This window comes from Cololabis saira, chromosome 7 (genome assembly GCF_033807715.1).
Source record: "Cololabis saira isolate AMF1-May2022 chromosome 7, fColSai1.1, whole genome shotgun sequence".
Classification (NCBI taxonomy): domain Eukaryota; kingdom Metazoa; phylum Chordata; class Actinopteri; order Beloniformes; family Belonidae; genus Cololabis; species Cololabis saira.
This window is the reverse complement of record NC_084593.1, coordinates 37,447,677-37,473,016: the sequence shown is the minus strand read 5'-3', so window position 1 is coordinate 37,473,016 and position 25,340 is coordinate 37,447,677. Positions and strand designations below refer to the sequence as shown.

Sequence of the window (25,340 nt, the reverse complement as noted above, 5' to 3'; positions counted from 1 at the left end):
GTTGTTATAGAGTCTGTTGAGAGCTGAAATGATCATGGATCCTTGATGATCGGATCACTAACGGGCAGCTCTGAATACACGAACTCGCTCCTGGCATTAAACAAGCATCACAAGAGACCACTTTTTATTCACTTTCTGTTTCCTGCTACACAAATAAACGCTAAACATCACAGTCAGGTGGCAGCTGAGTTACAAACTGTAAATCAGAGGATGACAGACGTTTCAGTAAAATCATGCACACATAACAATTACTTGAGCTTTAGTGATATGAAAAACAGAGTACAACCTCTTACACATGTACGGTTTCACATCTCAAATCATAAAGAAACATACTAGTTCAACATTAGATGATGAAGAAAAACTAAGTACACCCTAAGATTAAATACTTGGAACCAACTTTAGCAGACAAATGCAATCTTTTTCTGTATGATGTCAGTGTTTCACGGCATTGTGGAGGATTTTTGGTCCATAAATCTTGACAGCATTGCTTCAGTTCACTGAGGTGTGTGGACATTTGTCTTCAGGTCCCACCTCAGCACTTCAATCCCTTTAAGCTTCCACTTTGAAAATAAGACCTCAATTATTTTCATTTCAAGCTATTTTGTTGTGTATTTGCTGGTATGTTGAGGATTGTTGTCCTTTTCTCGGATCCAATTGCAGTCAAGTTTGAGGGCTGGGGCAAATGGCCTCACATTAGATTCCTTAAAACTCCGATATACAGAGAAGTACTGTAGTGCTGTCAGCAAGCCCAAATAATCTCCCCTCCACCCCTGCACATGACAGTTGGTGCTGATATGCTGTTGATTTCTCACCAAATCGATGACTAAACATCTCCATCTTGAGCTCGTCTCTCCAAACAGCGTTGTTCCCAGAGTGCTGGGGTTTGTTTAGATGCAACGATGCGAGTCTCAGCTGTCACGTCCTTTATGGAGCGGAGCATGATTAACCCTCTGAACGAGCCATAATTGTTCTGTCTGCTTCTAAATTGAGCTGTCATGACCCCAAACATTTAACTTGCAGACAGAGACTTGTTGAGTCTGATGTGCATTTTTTTTTCCTTTCTTTTTTTGCAATTTCTTGCATCATTGGAAAGTCTGACCTCGGGATGTACTTCAGAGTAATCCTGAGAACAATCTTCCTCAGTGTTGGGTGATGGACTCCAAATGTTTCGCGATTCCCTCAAAACCTTTCCCAAGATTTATGGCCATGAACATATGCTTTTCTAAGATCATTTCTTATGTCTTTCCTCTATGGTACTGTCTTAAAATACATGGTTAACTTCTCAAAACCACCAAACTGCCAAAACATCTGGTCTTATAGCAGTGGTTCCACTTGCTGATGGACTCTTGATCAAGGGCAGTGGATTGGCACCACATACCTGCAACTTACCTGCTAAGTTCTTATGAAGTAAAGGTGTACTTAGTTTTTTACACTTAAAGAAAAAAAACAATGACATTGTGTAATAAATCCGGTGATGTTTATATGAAGTTGTATTAGCATCAATTTACAACCACGTGAGGAAAAACTGATTTTTGTTTCAATTATGTTTTAATCCTACTCCACAAAACTCAGCATTGACTCGTCACCATGAGTCATAGTTTTTGGCCTTTTTTTTCTTCAAAACATCTTTGTAAACTCAGTATTACAAGAGATCCAATATCAGAGACTATCAGAGACAATATCAGTGTCCATGCACAGCTTTACTGAACACATTGCTGGTTGTGTGCAGCTTGTAGTTGCAACATTCTCAAATATATTAAACACTACCTCTTTACTTTCTCTCGCTTAAAAAGTGAGGCTGACAAGACACATGCATTTTGATTACTCTGCTAAGAAAATACTCATCACCGCCCTCAACTCACCTCCAGCACATGTCATCTTTCTAGTTACATTTTTTCAGAATACCTTTTTAGTCGTGCGTGACTATGTATATTCAACGAGCAGCTAGCTAGTTTACGGATCGTCAACCAACTCTGTTCAAAGGGAATCAAACGCTCCCTGCAACACCTTTAAATTCCCCCCGTTAAACATAGCCAGATTCATAAAACAGCCTGGAATCCATTTCTGAGATTTAGCAGTGCTGACAAGCAGAATGGAAATGAGATGTTTACTCCCACAGTTAAGGTGGAAATGATTAGCCTCAGAGGAATTACGGGACATTTTCCCAAAACACTGCAATGATTGCGTTATTTATTAAACTTAACAAAGGGAAGCAGCCCTCTCTGTTAAAGCCCTATTCGGTTTTGAATGTAATATAAATCTTTAAGTATATTTTGATATATATATATATTGATAAATGGTCAAAATGTTGCCTGCTAACGTTACCTGAGCAGTCGATTGATGTTTGACTTCACTTAAAGGACTTGTAGCACTTGTAGGTCTTGATTAAATGAGAATCCTCTTAAATTGTTGTTAATAAGGGATGTTACCATGCCAAAAAGTAAATAGTAATTAGTTATATTAATGACAATAATATTCTGGAAACTCAGATGGAAGATGATGAGGGTTTATCTGAAGCGGATACGATATATGGCCATGATGAGTCTTGAAGTTTAGTTAGTTCTTAGTCACAAACGCCAAAGTATTGATTATTAACTGTTTTGGAATATTAGAATATTTCATTTTTTCTTGTTTCAGTTGAACACATCAGCAAAATGCATTATTTTGTGTCATTCCTCTATTCTTATTATGTTTGGTCTTTTGAAACCAGTTAAACTAATAACATGATTTTTTATAATTATTCCCAAAAAAGGGTTAATGGTTTTGCTTGATTTAATAAAGGGGGCTAATAATTGTAACTTTATTTGAATCATAAACTCAGGCGGCTTCCCACAACATCACATTTATCTCCATGGATGAGAGGGGTACTGTCTCTCTTGTTGTCCTTTAGTTTTCAGAAGGAATTTTTAAATAAAGTATATTTTTAATAAAGACTTAGTTTTCGTCTTATTAAAAATAATTGCTTTTTTTTTAAATAGTTGGGGTTTTTTTATGAAAAGAGAACATATTCATATAAAATATTCGTCAAGACCCTGCAGACTTCCAGACCCGCTTAAAAAATGTAGTTACACAGCCTTCAACTGCAATACAAATCTCATTTACAAAAAAATATAAAACATATCAAAGGGATATTTGGACCAAATGCAAACTTTGCGTATATAATTGCTGTTTTCCATTTTAATTCAAATCTGCTGTTTCCATCTGGGAAAATGTGCAACTCATAGGCTGAATAATATATGAAACAGCTTTACTAATAGCACACAAGACTCTAACCTCAAATACAAGTAAAAGCATTGTAAAGTGTAATCCATCGCTAGCTCTCCAAGTAGAACTAATATATTTGAGTGCAAAAAAGAGCCAATGTTCATTAGATATTTTAGGTTGACTAGTTATTCATCTTAAGGACTCCATTACTCTGCAGACTATTAATAGGTATACATGTATGTAGTTGCCACTGTGATGGAGATAAGTAAGCTAGAATATGAAGCTAAGACTTAGAAGGTTTTGTTGCTGCATGAATGCATGTGTTATGGCACTTTTACTGTACCGCATTCCTAAGAAAGTGCTAAGTTATGATCCAGCAGACTTGCTACGACTTTCATGCACAGGCATTGAGAAAATGTTTAATAATGTGTAAAAACGAGACAAAATAGATCAAAATCAGTGTATATTTTGAGTTACTGGGGCCTGCCTCACAAAGTGAGGCAATCAGTCTTTCCTTGAGGTAGGATCTAGTTGTATTTATCCACTGTAACTCTGGTGCTAATGCCTTAACCACGGCGATGAGCATGAGCACATCCAATTACAGCTTTAAAAAAGCCAATTACAGTTTAATAAGAAACAAATAGAACTGGTGACCCCCGCAAATGAATTGGGTTTTGCATCAGCGCAAAGTTATATCAAGTGAAGATAAAGATACACAGAAAGAACTCAAGTGTAATATAAAAAGTTAGTCAGTCTTATACGGCTTGTGTGTTAGTACACTGGGGTAGTTGTGGTTGTTAAATCTGCTTTTCTTCTTTTATTGAGGAGAGATACATCCAAAGTAAAGAACAAAAGGAAACATTTTATTTATCCCCTCTGTTTATGTCAGGAAGAGTGGTTGACAAGTGTGAATTATTAAAATAGAGAAAGAAATACTTGAATAAATCACTGCCAGCCAGTTCATGGCCCCACATATGTTCTATGTTTGAAGTTAAAATCCGCTCACATAGAATATGTTATATTTATTGCTGTGGTGTCATCAGGTTGGCTTCTACTCTCTGTTGCTCCTGAGATGGAACGATTCCCTTACTGTATATGTCACGGGATCCTGCTGCATTGGCTGTTTTGTAGGAGCATTAGCTGTATGATCAATTGATGGCAGTTTTTAATGGTTCATATAGTAAAATGTACCAAAGAAAAAGAAAACTGTATGGGAGCCAGGACTCTAAATGGTAAATATTGATTATGTTGGGTATCAATCATGTTGGGTACCATTACTGGACCCGTTGACCTGAGTCTCTGCTCACCAGCCTTGATCCATCGTTGTAGTTTGTAGAGAGGGCAACTGGATTTCTCTTCTTTGTATCAAGAACTCAACACAAAAGAACAAAAAATCACAAGAAAAAAGTCTGGTAACAAGCTTTTAGGGATTGTTATGATCAAGATGACTGAGAATATATGCCATCATGCTGGATCTATTGTATCCTGAGGCGCACCCGCACTAGTCAAGCTGTACCGTGTACAGGCACGATTGACCCACACACACCCCAATTCCCACCACGATTGCCATTTGTACTTACATCTACATCATCATCATCGTTATTTTAAGCACCCGTTCATTCACTTGCAGCAAATGTGTCTCAGAGAATCAGCACAATGGAGAACAGCACAGAAAATATGACGGCAATGCTACTGACTATGGAGTTTTTGTTTGTTTTTCTGGTCAAACACAGCCAGATTACACTGGCATATCGTTAAATGCTTGTCAGGAGGAACTGTTGCATTTTCATATCATGCATACGTTGTGCTGCCCCCCCCACATGCACGTGAAGCCGTATCATGCCCAAGCACACCCCTTCCAACTGTGCAAGAAAGCAGGTATTACAGAGCAGAGATCTCAAACAAACCGGACATAAAGAGTCAATCATGCTTGTGCACGTTACTTTTTGTTCAGTGTGAGTGCGTCCTTAATGGCACTGCGGTCATTATAACTAACACGTATATTGTCATCTAGGCATCTGCTACAGAGACACCTCCTGCTCTGAGATAGAAGGAGAGACAAACAGCTTTGCCCTGATCGTAGAGCTGGAGCGTACAGGTGGATGCTGGGATGGGGGTGGGACTTCAGGTCAGCCTGACAGGTTTCTGCATCAGTTGGCAAGGCCGAGGTGGGCTCTGTTTTGCTTCTCTTTCAGTAGGAATGAAGGGTGTAACTGGAATGAACCAATTCAAAGGGGATGTGGCCTATTGGTTTCCTTTAGCTGGGCTTGAGGGTAATTTCACTGGTGTACCAGAAAATCTACGTCTGTTAGTTCCCGCTTTGCAGTTGGTGCTTCAGCACTGCCAGGAAATACTGCTGGGTGGGGAGTGTTGTTGAGTCAGTGTTGATAGGTGATGCTTTAAATTTTGCCCTCTCGATATCCGCTTGGAGTTTTGGGTCTTCTTTTCTTGTTATGTAATTTCATATATCATCTGCACTGCGTTTATGCAAACAGAAACAACGGTCAGCTCAGCTCCCGCTATGATGATCGTGTCATTATAGTTTGTCCTCCTACTTCTTATGTTATCTTGGCAGTTGACAGAAATTGAAAGTGGTGCATTACTAGTGCGGAGTGCTAGTTTTCTAGGTCAATGTAACGGAGAGACACGATGCCTGAAAGGACCAGGGAGGAGGTTGCCCTGTTACGCTTCCCACCTCTATAGGCTTTACTCTGCAGACCCACAAACGTGGCGTCACCATGTCTTGGCACACTAACTAAAGGTTTTCTGACGCATTTCCAGCTACTAGCCAAAAATTCTCATGTTTCATCTGCGCCGTTAGTCAAGTCCAGCTGTAGATATTTTGAGACATCAGGAGACGGAAGAGCTGGAGTCTGAACTTATCCAGCTCACATCCAGACCAGCATTCCCTTCCTCTGTGACGCAGGCCCCAAGAACATATTTTAATGTTAAAGTTTGGTTTGTGTATTTGTGTGTTCCTCGTCCTCTTGTACTTGGATTATTTGTACTTTGTGCGTGACTAATTAGTGGGTGACTTATATATGTAGTGTGTGTTTATGTTTGTGTTGTAGGTGTGTGCTGACTTGGGTTTCTTAATTGTGTTGCTGTTTTCCGTACCAGTGAATGTGTTTGTGATGTATTTTGTATGTCACCTGTATGTTGGGCTGCCACTATCTTCCCTCACACTCAGTTCTGACGCCTGCTCCCTCCAGGACAAGACGAGCGCCCTGAGCCTCAGTAACGTGGCGGGAGTCTTCTACATCCTGATCGGAGGCCTGGGCCTGGCCATGCTGGTGGCGCTGGTGGAGTTCTGCTACAAGTCCCGGACCGAGTCGCGCCGAATGAAGGTGTCCACCGCGCGAGCTGCTGCCACCTCAGCCGCTCAGGCCTTTCACTGCTCAGCCTTAGACAGTGGTGCTAGCGCCCCCTACACAGAGCTGCAGAGCTACGGCCTGTACGCCAACAACACTGTTAAGATATAAGGGCAGAGCACAGCTACGGGGTAGGGAACGCTGTGATCAAACCATGATGATAATGATGATGATGATGATTGATGATGATGACATCCGCCTCCACCCCGTCCCGCCCATCTAACCGTGATCACAGTAGGGCCTCTCACGGCTTCCACCGCAGTGCCAACGCTCTCCTGTACCTCTCTCTACCTCTGCCGCTCCCTCGCTCGGCCTTTGTCGCTGATCTGCTGCAGTCCTATTCAACCGCTGGATTTTAAAATTGCCCTTATACCTACAACCTTCTTGCTATAAAAGGCAGTTTTCAGTGCGTTCATTTACATCTTGGTGGGCAGTGTGTTAGCAGATGGACCAATCCATGTCAGCAGGCTTGTGTGCGTCCATGTGGCGTGGCTAATGCCACTTCTCACAAAAACAGGACATATCATAGTAAGGTTTATCTGTCGGCCCCGTGTAAAAAACAAAACAAAGTGCACCTTTAGTGGGGCATCGCACACACCGGACCGTCCAAACTCATTAGCTCAGTGTTGTTAGGGGCTACAGGTCTACATGCCCCCTTGTGGTCAGAGGGAGTATTGCTACCTAGAGTGCCTTTAAAGGTGAATCAATAGCACAGAAATATCTCAACTACTAAAACTAAGAGTAAATAGTTAGACACTTATTTAATTAAATAAGATTAATAAAACTTTTAAGTATTTGTTTAGTTTTGGATGTTGGAGGGTGACAATTCAGCCCTATTCTCTCGTGTCTCCCTGACCCTAGCAAAAACTAAAATGATAAAAACTAATTTTATTTATAAATGTATTTATAAATTTATTTATAAAGTAACATTTTAAACATCCTCAGTTAGTGCTTACAGGGATTTATTTGATTATTTTGGTCACTGGATGTTTTTTATATTGAAAAATAGTTAAATCTGTTATTTTTTATTGTGGGGTCATCTCCACTGGCCAGTTTCTGCTGGGTCAGACCACCTGTAGCATCAAAACCACACAGAGAAGAAATTCTAGCTGGGTATTTCTCATAAATTCTGAGCAGCAATAGAAAAAAATGCAAAAACAAAAAGAAAGCTTAGCTTTTAATCATATCTTTGACTCATGCTCAGATTTTTGTATAAGCTTTGACAAACACCTTGATGTAGTAGGTGAAGTACATATCTGATCCTAAATGCAAGTTGACATTTATTTCTCTTCTAAATTGTGTTTTGAATCTCTAAATTAAGGCAATAACTTGATAAATAAGCCTCTCGCATCTAATTTGAGTTTGCAGCCTCAGTCATATAGATCCGACCAAACGAGAAATGACGGAAAAATCGAATAAACATTTGTGAGATTTAGGTCCTTGTTGAGCTGACATGGAGCGACCCATCAGCACCACAGGTTACAAACAGCAGAGTTCACTCATAAGAAACTCTTCACATCACATATTACAATGGTAAACAGCATGTCTGGTCACGTAGGCTCCTTTTCGCACAACAATGTTCTTCCGAACACTTTTCTGAAATTTCCCTTTGCAGCACAGGTATAAAGGCAATTTGAATCTCAGTGGTACATCTTTCCACTTCTGTCGCTCTGAGCAAATCTCTCCCCTGCTCCTCCTTCTCTTTTTGCTGATTGTCTCGCAACTGCAGGGCCCATTGTGGTGAACATCGTTTCTATGTATGCCATGAGGCAGTCCTGGTGCGGCTCGCATGTCTTCCATCACTGCTTTGACCTAAAACAGTATAACTCCAACTGTTGTGTGTTCAGAAGTGTTAAATGAAGGACTTGTTGCTTTATTCTTCACTGGAAGATGTGACGTTTCTCCCCCAGCAGCTGTTAGCTATCTTTTTCGTGGATCAGTTTACTACAAACATCCCTTGATTTATTCGCCCAACATCAAAGCTCCTCCGGGCACACTGATATAGTCGTCATGTAAACAGGAAAACACAAGGCAAAGCCAAGACAAGGAGGGATCCTCAGCATCTCCTTTAATCTAATCAGCCCACGAAGAGGCACCTGATCAGTATGTTGATGAGACTGGCGAGGAGCCCATTAGTCCAGCGCTGCCTTTTATGCTGCTTGGTTTCAAGGAAACAACAACACCGTTCCAATTAGCAGCCGCTGTAATTCTCCAATCCCAACGCAGCACTTACCACTTGCTCGAGATCGCACTTGCTTTGCCCAATTTAATCAGCTGAAGAAAAGGGGATGTGAGCAGAGAGGCACGCACCCGCAAGCAAACACACACACATAACCCGCATCACACATCATTAGATCAGATTTCAGAGCCTTGTGGGCTTTTATTGCGCTAGACTGGAGAATGAAACTATTAAACCGATGAGTGAAGCTTTGGCTCTCTTCTTACTACCCACACTTTGTTCTGCACCTCCTTTTACAAATTGCGACATTTGTGTGTTGACCAGAACCCCTAATGCACCACCTGCGAATATAGCTCACTCTTAATCGAGAGAAAACTAGTACTTTGTGACCTTGAACGTCTCATTCAGCCCCGGAATTTCTTGGCGTGCGAGCACCACAATCAGATTGTGAAAATGAGCAGCCCCTTCTGTGTACGGGAGAATAGCAACCCCAGTTCCAGAAACGCGTGGACGCTGTGAGAAAAACCAGAATGCAGCATTTTGCAAATCTCATAAACCCATATTATATTAAATGTGGAAAGTAAAGATGCTTAGGACTGCTTATTCTTTTAATAACAGCCCATTTAAGGCGGGAAACTGAGGAGAAAAGTTGTTGGGGTTCTGGGAGAGGACTCATCGGGTTTTGGTTGGTGGCAGGTCTGGATGGCAGGCAGGCCCGTTCAACATCAAACTATTCCACTGGGGAGCCGTGCTTTTACACATAACTTTGACAATACCCTTTAAAGCAAAAAACTCGAAAATTGTCACTCAAATAACTTGAAACCAGTAATAAGAGATAATAACTTACTAAAAACTGCCTTGAACAAATTAGGTTACATTCACACTCCAGGGAACAGCAACCCAAATCCAATTTTCTTTTTTTTTTGTTTTTTCTTTTTTTGGGCTCGAATGACGCAAAATCTTATCTTCTCACGTCAGATCTGATTCACTTTCATATGTGGTTTTAAATCAGATACAGTATATATTTGATGTTTTCAGCGTGAACTGTCAAGGCGCATTTAATCTGTCTCTGACATCGCGGTTCTGCGATCAGTGTCACAATTCTGCGTTGGCTGCTTTTTGTCTCTTTTTTTGATTAAATTTACTTTAGAAAAGCCGGTCATGTCACATCGCACCACTCCTGGGTCTGATCACTCGTCCACACGCATCCCTGTGCAGATATGGCAGCCATCGCTCCACACCTGGGCATTGTTTACCCTCCTTGTCCTCAGTTTTCTTCTGATCTTAATTAGTTTGTACATTTTTCGGCTTCCGTTGCACAAAAACCTCTAGAAGTAATCAGACGGGCTCCCTGCTGCTGCACCCGTGTTTACTTCTGTACACCCGATGTACTCCGGGTCGCTTCAAAGCAGAAGCTTGTTCCTACTGAAGTCTGATATAAAACACTAATGTGAACAACCACAAAAAAATCAGATCTTGGCTAAAAATCTGAGTTGAGCATTAAAACCTGCAGTGTGAACGTAACCTTAGTTTAATATTCTGTTGCAAAACTATTTGTAGACCACCTAAGAATTGTCTAATGTTTTGTTCTTGGCCATTTCTGCCTGTTGTAGCTGTGAGTTCGGAGCACTAGCCTGTTAAAGGACCCCTGACCTGCAGCTCAGACCGAGCTCTCTGTCAGAATGCCTTGACCCCATGGTTGTGTCTGGGACGGCCCAAAACATAACTGAGCCTCATCCAGAGACTTTCACACTATGAAATTCTCTCTTCCTGCTCTCTTTTTTGGCTCATTTGGCCAAATTTGGTATAGGTTTCATATATTTCCCACTGAGAGGCACCAGTGCCGACCACCGTGATCCACAGCTCCCCTGCATTTGCTCGTGTCCCAAATGTTTTGAGACTCGTTGCTGCCGTCAGTCTCAAAATTAGGGAATATTTTTCATGTTATGATAAATTTATTTTTTTTGTTCCAATGCGAATGAAACATGGGTTTGTGGGATTTGTAAATCAATGCGTTTGATTTTTATTTCCATTTTGCACAGAATTTCACCTGTTTTGGGAGCTGGGGTTGTAAAAGCCCAGATGCCTTGGAAGACCCTCTAACACTCTTAATTCCATGTGCTGAAAGCGCTAACAGTTGTTTAAGATCTCTGCATGTGTTAACCAACTGTAATACGGTCTGCAAGATAACTCTGACTTGTCTGTGTCCAGCAGCAATCCATCAACGACGCCATGCGCTGCTCCACCTTGACCAGGATGAGCGGCAACGGGAGCGGAGGAGAGAACGGACGGATCCTCACCCACGACTTCCCTAAGACCGTTCAGACCCTGCCCTGTATGAGCCACACCGCCAGCATGGGACTGGGGGCCTCCGGCATGTGATCATCACATTACTGTGCTGGCGGCGAGGAATTAGGCAGGGTGGGGCAGAAAAAGGAGTGCAAGACTCTTGCAAACCTTTAATAATCACGAGTGTCCAGTTCGAGTCTCCTCAATCGATTCTGCTGGCTGTCAATGCGCCCGAATTGAAGAAGACTTCCTGCCAAAATGCACTCTCAAGCCACTCCTTACAAACTATGAACATAGACTTGCATCATTTTTTAAATAAGTGGATATTTGAAACAGAGATCCATAAAAAAAATAAAAATAAAAAAAAAAGAAGAGAAACGTTCTGCAATAAAGAAGCCGTCAACGGGGTGTGTTTTTGAATTTTTTTACAGTGCTCATTTCCGTGGAAAAAAAACAACAACTTTATTCTTCAGTGTGACGCCTGCGCCATGCCATTTCGACGGAGTTGTTGATGTTAGTCTGCGTGTGCAATATCTCCACCTCCACCTCCACCCGCCTCGATGCTTTCTGATCCGCTGAAGGAAGGCGTCTTCAACGTGCCAGCGGGGGGAAAACACTCCGGACTGCTTGGATGATTTGACATTGGTTTCGGGACCTTACCGCCCCCTCTTACTCTCTCGTTCACATTTACGCCCCCCCTTTGGAAAGACAGAGTGCTCCGTGTAGCATAGACAGGTTTTATAGCAGAGCATATGGTTTACACTCTTGTAACAGCACAGAGCTTTGTCGGAAAGGGATCTGATTTATCTTCTGCTGAAGGTTGCCGCTGTGTGAATCAGCAGTTGAACCGGCTTGACACGCATTGCTGCTACGCCTCATTTAACACGTCATGCCTTGTCTTGGTGCCATATGACCATTCCCACAGATGCACGCAGTTGCACTGTACACTTGTTGCTGCTGCGTCATTGTTTTGGCCAGCAGATAAAGAGTTTTCTCGACCACAGAAACAGTTATTGTGCAGATTCAGAAACGTCTACCTTGAACCATGAAGGAAACAGAATAGAGAAAGCACATTATTCTGTGGCTATGTATAGTACTGAGTGACCTTACACTGTATTTTACTGTTGTGAGTCCATAACTGGTCCTCTGATATATGAGGGAGTCAATTAGCAGTCCATTTTTTAAGAGCAAATATTCCCAAATTTCAGTATAAGCTAGAGAAAACCTTCCTCCTTTTATTACGGCTTCATAATTCACCCACTCCTGTGATATATTTTCAGCCCTATTCAGTTTTATTGAAATTGGCAGCACATGTTATTTATTGAGGGTGGCATATCCCCTGCAGATCGTGTGTGTGGCCTATAAAAGGAAGGTTGGCCCATCTCGCTGTTGCTAGCCGAGGAAGGAGGGAGGCGGGACCGGGGCACTTGATGTGATGAACAGATTTACAGTTGCCATTATCCGTGTTTATTGCAGGTCGAGGTTATGGTGATCACTCTGCTGCTCAGCTTTGAAGATCTGCCTCTCAGATCATGTCAAGGAAAGAGGAATCAGAGTGGCAGGTCGGGGAGAGAAAAGGGCAGAGATGAAAAGGAAAAAAGGACAAGCAGCCTGGGTTTTGCCTTGGAAGTAAAATCCCATCGCCCCAAAAAAACTCAGTAGCTACTGTTGCTGATGCATTTTGCATTTCAAGGCTTATTTTTGTCAGTTTTGCAGGGTCAGTTACATTCCTCTATGTCAGCGATTATGAGCCAATTCATATTTAAAAGATGTAAGAAAAAGACAGTAAAAGAGGAAATCGGGCATGATTTTTTTCTTATCATATCAGCACTCCTAACAGCTTCACATGAACCTTTTCAAAAACCTCCTCCCAATTTATTTAAGCCAAATCTTGGACACGAAAGGATCAACTTCCATCAAGGATCATTCAGATGCGACTGATATACATGTATGCCGTGAAGGCATGTGTTCAAAACCTAAAGAAAGCTACAGTTGCTCATAATTACATCGGGGATCAACACTATAATTTACATTCATTTAATTTTGAAAAGTATAATTTTAGATCTACTGTGCTAGATAACTCCAGATCTACAATCAGTTATCTGGACTAGATCTGAGGATATAAAGCGCTGCAGTGCTGTCAGCTGCTGATCACTATATCCAGAGTTTTGACTTTAGCTCCATAATCTGAGGTGAACTCAGTGATTAACTAAAGTTACCATCCCAGGTAAAGGCTGCGTTGCCACAGGATGATTACATGTGTCCTTGTATGCAGCTATCCCTGTTCAAAGCTCTGGTCTTTCCAGCAGATCAGTTGTAAGTGGGTCCATCTTGTACATGTCTAAAGGTTGTTTTTCTTTATTTTTTTTTAAATTTATTTCTGTTAGAAGCTAGAATCATGGGATTCCAATGAAAAGATCAGTCAAATTGAAACAACACAAACGGATATTAAAGTCACTTGATGTAGCAATACCACCTCTGACCACATGGGGGCATAAGCAAAAAAGACCCACTGACAATACTTATAATAATACTAATAAGTGGGAATGGACTAGCATGTCTTGTAATACTACTTTTTGCAACTAGAAATGTATTTCACCAGGATAGGATGGGATTCCCCCTTTATGGTCAGAAGTAATATTGTTACATACAGTGTCTTTAAATAAGTTTTATGTTTGTTTGTTCGTTTTTGGGCTTAAATTGCTGACTTTTTCTTACTTAATATCTTAAGTTATGATGGACAATAGTACCTTTAGATTCCTCAGACCTCCTGCTCTCATGTCATGACTGTAACATTAGTCTTTTACTACAACATTAAAGCTAAATTGGAAAAATAATAAAGTACAGCAAAGTAGTAGAACACTGCTGTTTAGCACTGTGTGTAGTTTCATGAAGCATTCATGGCACGTGGACCTTCTGCCCTCCGCAGTCAGGCTGCATCCAAGTCATAAACATCCAAATTAGTGATTATTTTTTATTATCTATTATTATCTCCAGTCCTGGTGAGGTAAATGCTGAGATGACTTCTTTGGAGTACCAAGGAGGGATGATCCTGCCATGACATGTTCATGCATTTGTGAAAAGCAAGCACTTGGAGTCCTTTCAAGTGACTGTTGACAGGAGGAAGAAAGAGATTTCCACCAACGTTGCCCACGCTACATTAGTTATCATACTTATTTAAAAAGGAAGAACTTTTGTTTGGTTTTGTTTATTTCAGGGTTTCTAAAGATTTTAAAAAAAGTCTCAATATTGTGTTTGAAAAGTCTTTAAAATGTAATTGACAACATTTTTGTTTGTTGTTTTGTATCTTTTATTTTATGGTGATGCACCTAGCGATTCCCTTTTTCTGTTTTTGGAGGATGTTTGTCACAGCATATCTGGCTTATTATTGCACATGTGTTTGCGGTTATAGCTGGATATGATCAGCGGCTGCTGCAGTAGCTGATCGCTTATTTGGGTAGCTCTAAAAAACTAAGTCCGGTGGGAATGAGTCTTAAATGAACTTCCCCTTTAGTTGGAAATCCCTCTGAAACGGCACAAGGAGAACCTTTTGTACGTCCAGATTGAAATATTTTTTGTGAAAGCAGAAGTTGGAGATGTTTGCGTTACTCTGATCTGGTTGGTGACTGATGAGTTACCGTCCACCTCGGCTCTGTTGAACTTCAAGATCCGGTTCATCGATACAATGAACCACCAAATGAACATCTTTAGACGGGATACCAACAGAATTCATACATGCTCTTCTGTTTTCCCTTCTTTGTTTTGTCTCTGTCTGGACAGATAGCAGATATCTGGGACGTATATGCCATTAAGATCACGTATAAACACTGAAGCATCATATTTGACATCATTTGGAGTTTAGCACGTTCAGGATTAAGACACGCTGACCCATATCGGCAGTGTTCACCCTATTCAAGAAACAGTAGGCCGTATCTCTGATAAACTCTTTGACTATCTCCTCACAAAATTTGGTTGCAGTAAGAAACATATTGATTAATATTGTTTAAAAGGTACACTATGTGCCCGATGGAAAAGCCAGCATCTCTTCTTTCAGGCTCTCAGTTGTTCTCAGCCTGCTCAGATCTGTTTGCGGTAACTGTGCATGTACAGTTTGTGGGCCGTCAGACTGCATTCAGTAAATGTTAGCAGTGATTCAGTTCAGCAGATTGATTGTGATTTCTATCAACTAATATCTTGAAATGCACTAAGCATCAACCTCCATGGAGCTAATAGGTGTAATTCTACTCCAGGGTGACTGGACAGTGTTTGTTGTTTCTTGAAATGGGATTATCCGCGGGGTGCCAAAGGTCTCACACACTCCAGCTCAGCTCTCCTCTTCAGGCCTGAACAAAGGCTTTATTTATCGCCTGTGCCACAAAGGGTCGTAATTCTTTTTTTCTTTTCCTTCCTGTTCTCTAAATTTCTGCTGCAAGAAAAAGAAAACAACCAAATATAATGTATGGCATCTCTACATTGTCATATGGGCAAGAAACCTGCGCAGCGTTTACTGAAACCTATTTCCAGATGTTCTGTATATACAAGGATTTCTCTATTATCCAGTTTTCTACCATCCGTCAGAGTGCCAGATTTAGTTACCTGCCATGTGAATACTTTTCCTTTCCTCCTTCATTTGTGTCTTCTTTTGCTTATAATGTAATAAATTAGTACACAGCAAAGCGCTCTGAGACGGAGGCTTTACCTTGGCTAATGGGTTTTCTATGCCAGAACAAGATTTCTAAAAAAAAAACTAAAAAAAACCCTAAAAAAAAACAGAACTTGTTTGTACTAAAGAGGCCAGTTGCAGTTCTAGGAAAATGGCACTTTGAAGAAAACTAAAAACTAATCTTTACACACACATACAGATATTCAATAATCCACAGATCATTGCTAATGTGGTTTAGAGCCGGTCTTCATTTTACATTTTAAGTTAAAAAAATAAATCATCTGATGGTATTTTTAATTGCTTGAAGTTGAATACAATGTGAATAATTCTTGGTCGTGTCTTATTTTCTTTTTCACAGTATTTTACAACTTGAATTCAGTCTCAGTTTGTTCACCAGATGTACTATTTTTGTTCTATGGAAAGGATATCTTTTAGGTGAAATACGAAAGAGAAAGGTATATAAATACATATACGTATATGGGGTATAATAGTCAGATTTTTTTTTAGATTTTCTTTTTAATCTAACCAAAGTGTCCTGGAAGAAAGTTGTCATGCTTTTGTAACTGAATAAAGGACTAAACTATGGATGTTGGTTTTATTTCCAAAAGGAGATGTGACTGTGTGTGTTTCCCGTGTGCCTGGATGTAAGAGGAGAGTAGCGGTCCAGAAAATCCTCATCTGACATCTGGGACTGAAAGAAGAAAAACACCTGTTCAGTGACCTACAACACATTTTAACATACACTCACAGATTATTGATGACACACAACACGAGGCAAAATCCACAAATACCATTTTTCAATTTGTACTGAACATTATGCATTTACAGATTTGACTTGGAGACAAGGTTCTGGATGATTAATGGTTTTCTGCTCCTGCACTGAGGTAACCGAAGCAAACCAGGCTTTACGCTGACTTAAATTACAGCTCGGGTATAAAATACAGCCGTGTTGTGATCTCAAAGGGTTTTCTTGCAGATTTGTGAGCAGTTATGTTTGTTTTTCTTCAGAAACCTATTTTTATTTTTATTCTGGCCAAGGTTGTGTTAGCTTTGTTATTCTGTGTCCCAGTTTGCATGAGAGTCGTATGCTGTTTAAAGCTGGTCATCAGACTCGCTGTAGTTGCTCTGGATGATACCACACTGGTTCTGGGAACCCTGTGAGGAATCTTGCAGTTATATTTGATGGGGACCTGTTTTTTAACACTTATTAAACAGCTTTCTAGCTAGGCCTTCTTTCCTTTGTGTTATATTGCCAAAATCCTGCGCACCCTGTCCCAAAGATGCTGAAAAACCAGGACGTGGCATCAAGGCTACATGTTTGCCATTTGCAAGGTGTGCAAAAAAAAACCCGTCATATTCTTACAAATTATTCAAAACGCTGCTGTCCAGACGCTGTCAGGAGACATCCCATCTCTCTCTTCTCTGGCTTACTGTTTAAAAAGTTCAAAATCAGTCTAAAATCCCATTTATAATTTGGGACTAAAAAGAAAGCCTACCATTTTGAAAGAGCGCATTCTTACCGACTTATTGTGATCTTTGTGTTTTAAATGTTCTTGTATTTTTACATTCTAACCTATTTTATTTTTTTTATTTTTTTAAATCTTTTTATTGGTATTTTTGGGCAATAACAAAATGGTAAAAACACAGATATAAAAACCAACCCTCTTCTAACCTATTTTAACTTTTATTTGAATCCATTTATGCTAAATTAATATTCTTTGCTTTTACAATTTGCCGCATTTAATCCCTTTGTGTTGTTTTATTGTGTAAATAACTTGAAAAAGGGCTGAATAGATAGAACTGGGTTGGGTAACTTCATTTTGCACATGTAGGAGAGAAAGCAGCATAAATTGTGATACATGGCCAACGATTTGATTCATCTTATATCACAATCCAGGGTTTTATTTGTTCTTTAGTTGCAAGTTCGTGGCATTGGATTGGGAGTAAGACAGCTGTCTGTCTTGATATTTCTGAAGAGTGCATCGTAAGCAGAGGCTTGGCTTGCAATCTCCTGTGTGAACTGTGATAACAGGCTTCACAAACGCTCTCAGATGGTGTTGCTGTGCTAGAGTGAGGAGAGTACTGATGTCTTAAGCACGGCACAATGATCATCTTTATGCATCTTAAATCCAACTAAAACCGGGATCCCAAAACGAACAATGAACATCTTGGGCTTTTTGGGGTAAGAGATACTGCAAAAACTGACTTCAGGCAAGTTACATTCAGGCTTCAAAAATGAAGCACAACAATCATCCATCCACTTTGGCAATCTAACACCACGAGGTCTCTGAAGTAAGTGGGCCAATCTCTTCAACCTTCAGGAAACGTACTGTACGAGGACCTCCAGAGGTGGAAGTGGTTGAAAGGCGGAAACAATATAGCGACTGCAGATTTTGTTGACCGCCTGTAACAGCTTGAAGGCTTCGCTTCGCTGATGCAGAACTGGGACACGAGCAGTTGCTTTGTATGATGCTCTGTAATCTTTCTAATTGACCTCAGATTCAGTATTCTGTATGAGTAGGTGGTCAAAACCCCAAAGAGGAATAGGGATTAATCAGTTTGAAGCAATTAATGTAAAGCAAAAACCTTGTTATGAGTTTTGCCAACTAAAGAGGCCAGTACGTTTTCCCACCCGTGCAAGGGCAACAACTGATCAACCTGTTCATTTTGGCCTTTTTATTCACTTCCCATAAATAGTAGGATTCAAAAGGGAAAACATTTGGGATGTACACATGAAGCTGCTGGTGGTCGCACATGAATCTACTAACAGTAAAATCCTCCAGATGATTTGAGAACAAACAAAAAAACAAATTTTTCTGCTTTCCCAGCCACATCGCATACAATCTTCAAATTGGAAGAGTGAAACAAAACAAAATAGCTTTCATTACCTGGAAGAAACATTTCATGCAACAGTTGTCTCCCATATCATCGTTCAGCCTGGAAGCAGGAATTATTATAATGAGGATACAAATATAGAACGTGTCACTGTGTGAATAGCAGTGTGTGCATGTGTGTGTGTTACATTACAGAAAGCAGGATGTCATGCTGTGTCACACCCCTTGATTAATGACATCAGCCGCCGGAGAGGCCCCTCTCTTCCTCGCTGTGACAGCCCCGAGGCCCACTATATAATTAACATCTCTCTTCTCGCTCCTTTTCTGCTGCTTCCTTTCCCTTCCTGGGCTTTCTCGTTCCCAAGCTTCTCCGGAGGTAAAAAGGAGTTCTGCATATCTGTTCAGTTCTCTCACAGTTCTTCTTTTGTTCACCTCAAAACAAACATGTTTGCAGAATGTAAATGGATTTCCAAACTATCCGTGAAATGCACGTAATAATGCACATAAACAAGTCGGTAAAAACTATTTCATGATTTTCATGCACAAAAAAGAAGAGAAAGATAAATAAATGAGGAGCAAAAGGTTCCGGTTTGTTTCATATTCATTTCATTTTGAGCCAAACGTGGTCATGTGTGGTTCCATGCTGAAGCCAGCCTGGCAAATGTCTGATTATGTCTGATAGAAGTATATCTTGGTGTATCTGGGCTCTGTAAAGAGCCTCTTAAAGGCTGTCGTTCATACTGCAACAATTGTTGAGGAATTATGTTGTTGGGGAATTATGCCCTGCAGTCACCCCTCTCTCTCTCTATTTCACTTGCATTTGCAATAAAGCCCAGTAACATAGATGGACTTAAACCTTTATTTGACCGCAGTGATGAAAACATCAGCTGATAATTCATTCCCTTTAAGTGGGTTTCCAGCACCACTGGCTTTTTTCCTTATTTATTTCTTTATTTCACCATAAAATACATTTACTGAAAGGGACTGAGGCTAAAAGAGTGTTTTAGTGATTAAAAGTGCTGAATGTAATGTGCACTGTGACAAAAACTATACAAATTTGGTTTGACAGTAGACAATTTTATAAATTAGCCTGAGTTTCTTTTATTATTATTATGTTAAGTCCTCCTGAATGGAACTAATGAGACGCTGTGCAGTCGGGCTTGTACTTCAGATGAAGACTGACAAATCGTGTGTCCAGAATTTAAGGGATCATCAAACCAGTTCTTGAGGTTTCAAAACTAGTAAATAAAATCTTAAAGTTGTGTTTACCAGTTAAAATTGACTTGATTGAAAATTACACCTGAAACAGCAGCAAATTGAAGATTCTCAAAGAGACATTGAGGGCAGAAAAGATGCAAAAAATGCTTCGTAAGAAGAGATTTTGACGTTAAAACGGCAACAGCAAGAAAGAAAGGAGTAGAGGGTACAGGGAGAGTATATAGAGTACAAGGAGGAGTTTCTCTTCCAGCATGAAAAACCATTGAAAGCCTAAAATGTTGCAGTTCCACTGATTTTTCCTGACTTGTTTTATTCAGCAAAGACAAGAGCTCCGCTGACAAGCCGAGACAGGGCAACATTTCTGTTGCATGTGTTAAAAAGTGATCCTGCATGATTTCATGGAGAAGATTGGGGGAGGACTGGTGTTGCTCCAGACACCACAAATACAAAATTAATTTGTTACAAAGTTTTCGACACTCATGATTTGTGCATACATGGTATAAACAGGGGCGTAGACAAGCTGACTAACTTTAACTCCTGCAGGTCTGGTTGTTCCCTGAGAAGTGGGTTTTGCAATGCTGTAACACAACTTTCAAAACATGCACATCTAACGAATAAGAGGGGTGGAGTCAAGTTGAGTGACTGACTCCGCCCCCTAAGAGTCAGCAGCCATGAGCAGAGCTGTAAAACTGTGTTAAAAAAGGATGTTTTTGTTCTGTATACCTCCAAAGCAGGGCAAAGCATTTCATTAAGACGTCATGAAATGATGTAACCTTTTGAGAAAAAAAAGTACAGTATATGTCAGCTTTGTTAAGGAATAGACTTTTTAATATTTACAGACCTCAGCTACAGTGATCTTACATTTCCACTGCATTTAACACAACAAAAACCAACATGTAAGTGGTAATCTCAAAAGCTGTACTGTGACAAAACTCCCATGAAATAAGGATAAATATGTTTAGTATCTGTATTTTTGTGACTCTGAGCTGGTATATATCTCACAGTATCCTTCATTATAGTCCTGTTGAGAGGCATGTGCACTATCAGAGGGCTCACCTACAACCACATTAACTCTGAAAAGGTTTTGATTCTGTGTAAAATGTCAATAATAACAAAACTCAATGATTTATAAATATCCTAAACCTGCCTTTCAGTTACAATGAAATACCAAAAACATAGAAAATGTTAAAGCTTTAACATTTTTGGGACCAAAATGACGAATGTAAGTTAATTTTAAATTTGATGGACATCATGAAATTACAGTACAAAGGTTTTGAAAAGGTTTATTTCATCATCTACCGTTCATAATGTCATCATTCAAGTTAGAGAATCTATGCAGACAGGATAAGACCTAAAGTCATTAATGGATGCCTGTGATATTTGGCCCAAGGCAAAGCTGTATACTCACGGACGGATGGATGGATGGATGGATGGATGGATGGATGGATGGATGGATGGATGGATGGATGGATGGATGGATGGATGGATGGATGGATGGATGGATGGATGGATGGATGGATGGATGGATGGATGGATGGATGGGTGGATGTGGATCAATCCGTTATAGGCAAAAGATCACTTCAAAGAAGAATTTATTTAGTTGTAATGGAGTAACTTTAAATCATTGTGTATTTCGTTTTTGTGTTTGTGGTTTTGGAAAAGGGGCTAATAAAGATTCCAACACATGTCCCTCCATCATGCATGCGTGCATGTTGGCAGCATCCTTAGCATCGCTGTCCTGTTGGTTTGAATGGGCTGATGCCAGGCAGCCCTTGCTGAACTGGACTGTGGCTCTGCGTGTCACATGGACATGGTTGTCTCTAAAAAATGTTCAGCTTCTCACACCTCAGCCAAGCAAGCTAACCAAAGACATCATGCATTTCAGTGCACATTGGTTGCTTCTGTAGGAACCAAAAACCAATGAATAAATAATTGTTTGTTTACCGTTTGCTTCTGCTTCTCAGCTCTGCACTGCAAAAACTCAAAATAATTGTCAAGAATATTTGTCTTATTTCTAGTTAAAATGTCAAACTTTTAGTAAAAAAAATCTCATTACACTTAAAACAAGACTCATCACTGAAAAAAAATTTTCACCTGTTTCAAGTAGATTTTCACTTAAAAATAAGTAGAAAAATCTGCCAGTGGAACAAGATTTTTTGCTTGTAATGAGAAGATAAATCTTGTCCCACTGGCAGATTTTTCTACTTATTTCAAGTGAAAATTTACTTGAAACAGGTGAAAATGGTCAAATAACAAGTTATTTTTCTGGTAATGACTTGACTCTTGTTTTAAGCGTAAGGAGATTTTTTGACAAAAAATGAGACATTTTAACTAGAAATAAGACAAATATTCCTGGTAAGATTTTGAGTTTTTGCAGTGTGTTGCTGCAGCTCAGCTGCGCATCACTGTTGATCAGCAACAAGTTAGCGTTGAGGAATCCATCTCGTGACATTGGTAATGCCCCCCCACTCCCCCGTCTTCAGTACTGCTGTCGTGAGGGGAAGCGGTCTAACTTTAGAGGTAGTCTCCTTCTGGCATGTGAGCCATGTTGTTCCAAATTGCTAAAGACAGGAAATCAATATAAGTGAAGAAGTTGCCGACAGCTTGTGTTTGACAAGTGGAGTGAGGTTTCATAGCCACTAGGGAAGAAAAGCTTCATCCCTTATGCAATGGCTTAAATTAAGTGCTTTGCCTTCTATTAAAAGGGCAGCGTCCCTCAAACACAGTTTCATGGTTGTTGACTCTTCCTCATTATTTACGTCTGTCCTGTCACATGTAGTTGACTTGCATCTTTTTTTTGCCCTCTCCCGTGTTTCTTCATGCACTCTGCTGACACCCACCAGCAGCTGCAGGCACTGACTGTGTATATATGTGCGTGGGAGTTTTCTATTGCTTATATAGACAAGCTAGCACATACACACAGGCATTGGCTCGGGTACAAGCTTAGATGTTGCAAGACTATAGGCCCATTATGGCACGTAGCACCTCTCGTCCTCAATCCTCAGGCCATTTCTTTCATTTTAAGTGACTGGCTCTCACAGCTGCATAACATCAAGGAAACGCATCTTACACACAGAATTAGCCCCAGAACACTCTTATTGCTTCATTGATCAGATATACTATATGGCACTACTACCACAGGAAACTATGGTCTTTAGGACTGAAAAAAACATGCAGTACATGCTGATATGATTTGAAATTAAGTTCAAACTTGTTGCCCTGTTTAATCATAGAGGCTTAATGTAACTCAAAGGTGAAGACAGTGATAAAATGTATCTGAACTGTGCGGCGGTTTCAGCCAGAAATCGGGCATAAACTCGGTGGAGCTGCACTGGCAGTGCACCCAAATCAGACTAAAGTGGTAAGAAGGTCAAGTTGCAGACATCCCCTTGTTAAACAGGTGATCCAAAATGCAAACTTTCAGACTCATTGGTTGTTTCTATGCATTAGCTGGATTGGTTTTCAGGATTTATCTTTGTGGTTTGTCAATTTATTTCTAATCACTTTCAATTTGTGCTAATTCTGAAGACTGTACGAAAAGAACAGGACAAATTCCTCTGCAAAGTCACACATAGGTTTTTGGAAGACTGGGTTTGAAGCCCGTTGTTCAGGAATCTGGACAGCGCCATAACAGGTTGAACTGACTCTTCACAGAACATGGTTAATCAAAAAAGGGGGAAAAGGTTGCAACAATCAAGCCAGGCAAATGGTTGGACCCCTCCCACCTTACCTCTTTATAGCTCATGCTAACTTATGATGCTAAAGTTTTACATTCATTCTGATCTAATCACATGTCGTCTAATCTTAATCGTCATTTCAGATATCACTACCAAAATTACATCGTAAACAACGACAAGTGAGGCTGAAAAAATGGATGTTTATTTTTGAAGCCAGTAGAGAATGACTTCCTTTCAACGATAAAAAGGACTTTAATCTACAACTAATGGGATCTGATTCCTCGTATCACAGCATTAGAAAGATCAATTATATTCTACATCAGCAGGTTTTCTGACAGCCTGCAGTGGTGGTAGCCAAACACAGCTCTCCAGGAGACTGGCCATGTTGACAAAGAGTGAAGTTAACTCATTTATGTTCGTTTGAACAGCTATTGGAACTGAGAAAATAACTTTGCACCAGTCTCCTGCTGTCCACTGTTCTGTAATTTCCACGGAGAGTCGTTCCGTCCTGGATGTTATTCTTGCAGAGAATGACTTTCATGGTGCCCTTCTGTGGCAGAAGATTGTCACCGGGCAGTTGTCCAGAAGCCTTTGCCACACTGAGAGTTCAGATAGATTCCCACCCACCAGCTGCACTGCTGAGCGAGCTCTGCACTGACGGTGACGTGATTCCTCTGCCGAATCCTCCCAAGGAGACGGTTCTTGCCTGGACGGACAGTCGTGGAGGTGCAGAAGCTGCCTTCTTTGCAGCAGAACTTCACTTTTATTAAGTTTATGATGATGCACTAAATGAATCTTTCAAATGTTACATTTTTGGAAGCAGTTTTCTTGCATAATGAGACTCGTGCAAAGTAATGATAGCTGCAAAAAGTACAGCTAACATTTGGCCTCTGTCATTTAGTACATTTCAATGCCTGTGAAGATCTTTGCAATATATTTACATTTCATGCATTGATTAAAAAAAAAAAAAAATTAGCAAAAACAAGAAAAAACCTTTGGCCATGTCTATACTGTACATTGAAACAACACACAAAGAGCAGGATTTATGTATTTATGTTTTTTTTTTTACTTTATTAAAGACACATCTTGAGAAGAGGTCCATAGTACCATTAAAAAACATTATACATATAACATACACGATATAAAAGACAACAACCTATGATATAAAAGACAACAACAAAAGACTAAAAAACAACAGTGACACAAAAAGAAAACCGTGTCAGGCGCAAGTGTACAGACATGAACGCCAGTGGTTCCACAACGTGGATGTGAACCTGACTGAGCTGAGTGCAGGATTTGTTAAGCAGGTGATAATGCTGTTTATAGAGTTAGATACTCTACATATACATACATATTTATTTATTCATTCCTTCATTTATATGCAGTGCACCATAGCTGTTGCTGTATGACACTTCATCAGACTTATGTATCTGGATTTTAGAATCCGGAAAGCTCTTTTATAGAGGAACTTTTTAATTAGTTGAAAAAAAGTATCACAGACATCCATTGTTGACTTTTGGCTTTGTCCTATGGGCCAGGAGCTCTGAACTCATATGAATAATTCTTACAAATATCAGGTACTTTTGCCAACAATCAAAGCTATACAATTAGAATAACTTCTCAAAATCTGATCCACTCATATACAATGTATTTCTCTTGGCGTTTGAAAGCCTGTCCTGGGGCACAAAGGAATTTTCTGCTTTCATGCTCTAACAACTGTCTTCCTGGAAATTATATATAATGGTATTTTTCATAGGGTCCAATTTCTCAGAGATGGATGGTTTGACCACAAAGATTCAAACATTTGCCCGTGCCTTAGTCTGGGTTGCTAATACCATGCAAAAGCGGATTCACTGCAATTTACTGGACCATCAGTGGAGAAAACAAAATGTTTTCCTCTGTTGA

The 25,340-nt window shown here is 40.1% G+C and overlaps 1 protein-coding gene across 7 annotated transcripts in view; it reads left to right on the top strand.

Annotated features, from left to right (window-relative positions):
• The window catches only part of gria1a (glutamate receptor, ionotropic, AMPA 1a), a 94,692-nt gene extending 83,386 nt beyond the window's left edge, over positions 1-11,306 (top strand). For 2 of the 7 annotated variants that reach the window (XM_061725818.1, XM_061725817.1), the window contains exons 15-16: positions 6,417-6,551; positions 10,969-11,306. In XM_061725818.1, coding sequence (XP_061581802.1) covers positions 6,417-6,551; positions 10,969-11,136 — 303 coding nt within the window. In that variant the 3' untranslated portion in view covers positions 11,137-11,306. Of the gene's footprint in view, positions 1-6,416; positions 6,707-10,965 lie in introns of all 7 variants that reach the window. The other 5 variants (XM_061725816.1, XM_061725815.1, XM_061725820.1 and 2 more) reach the window with 3 other exon arrangements.
• Positions 11,307-25,340: the final 14,034 nt, after the last annotated feature.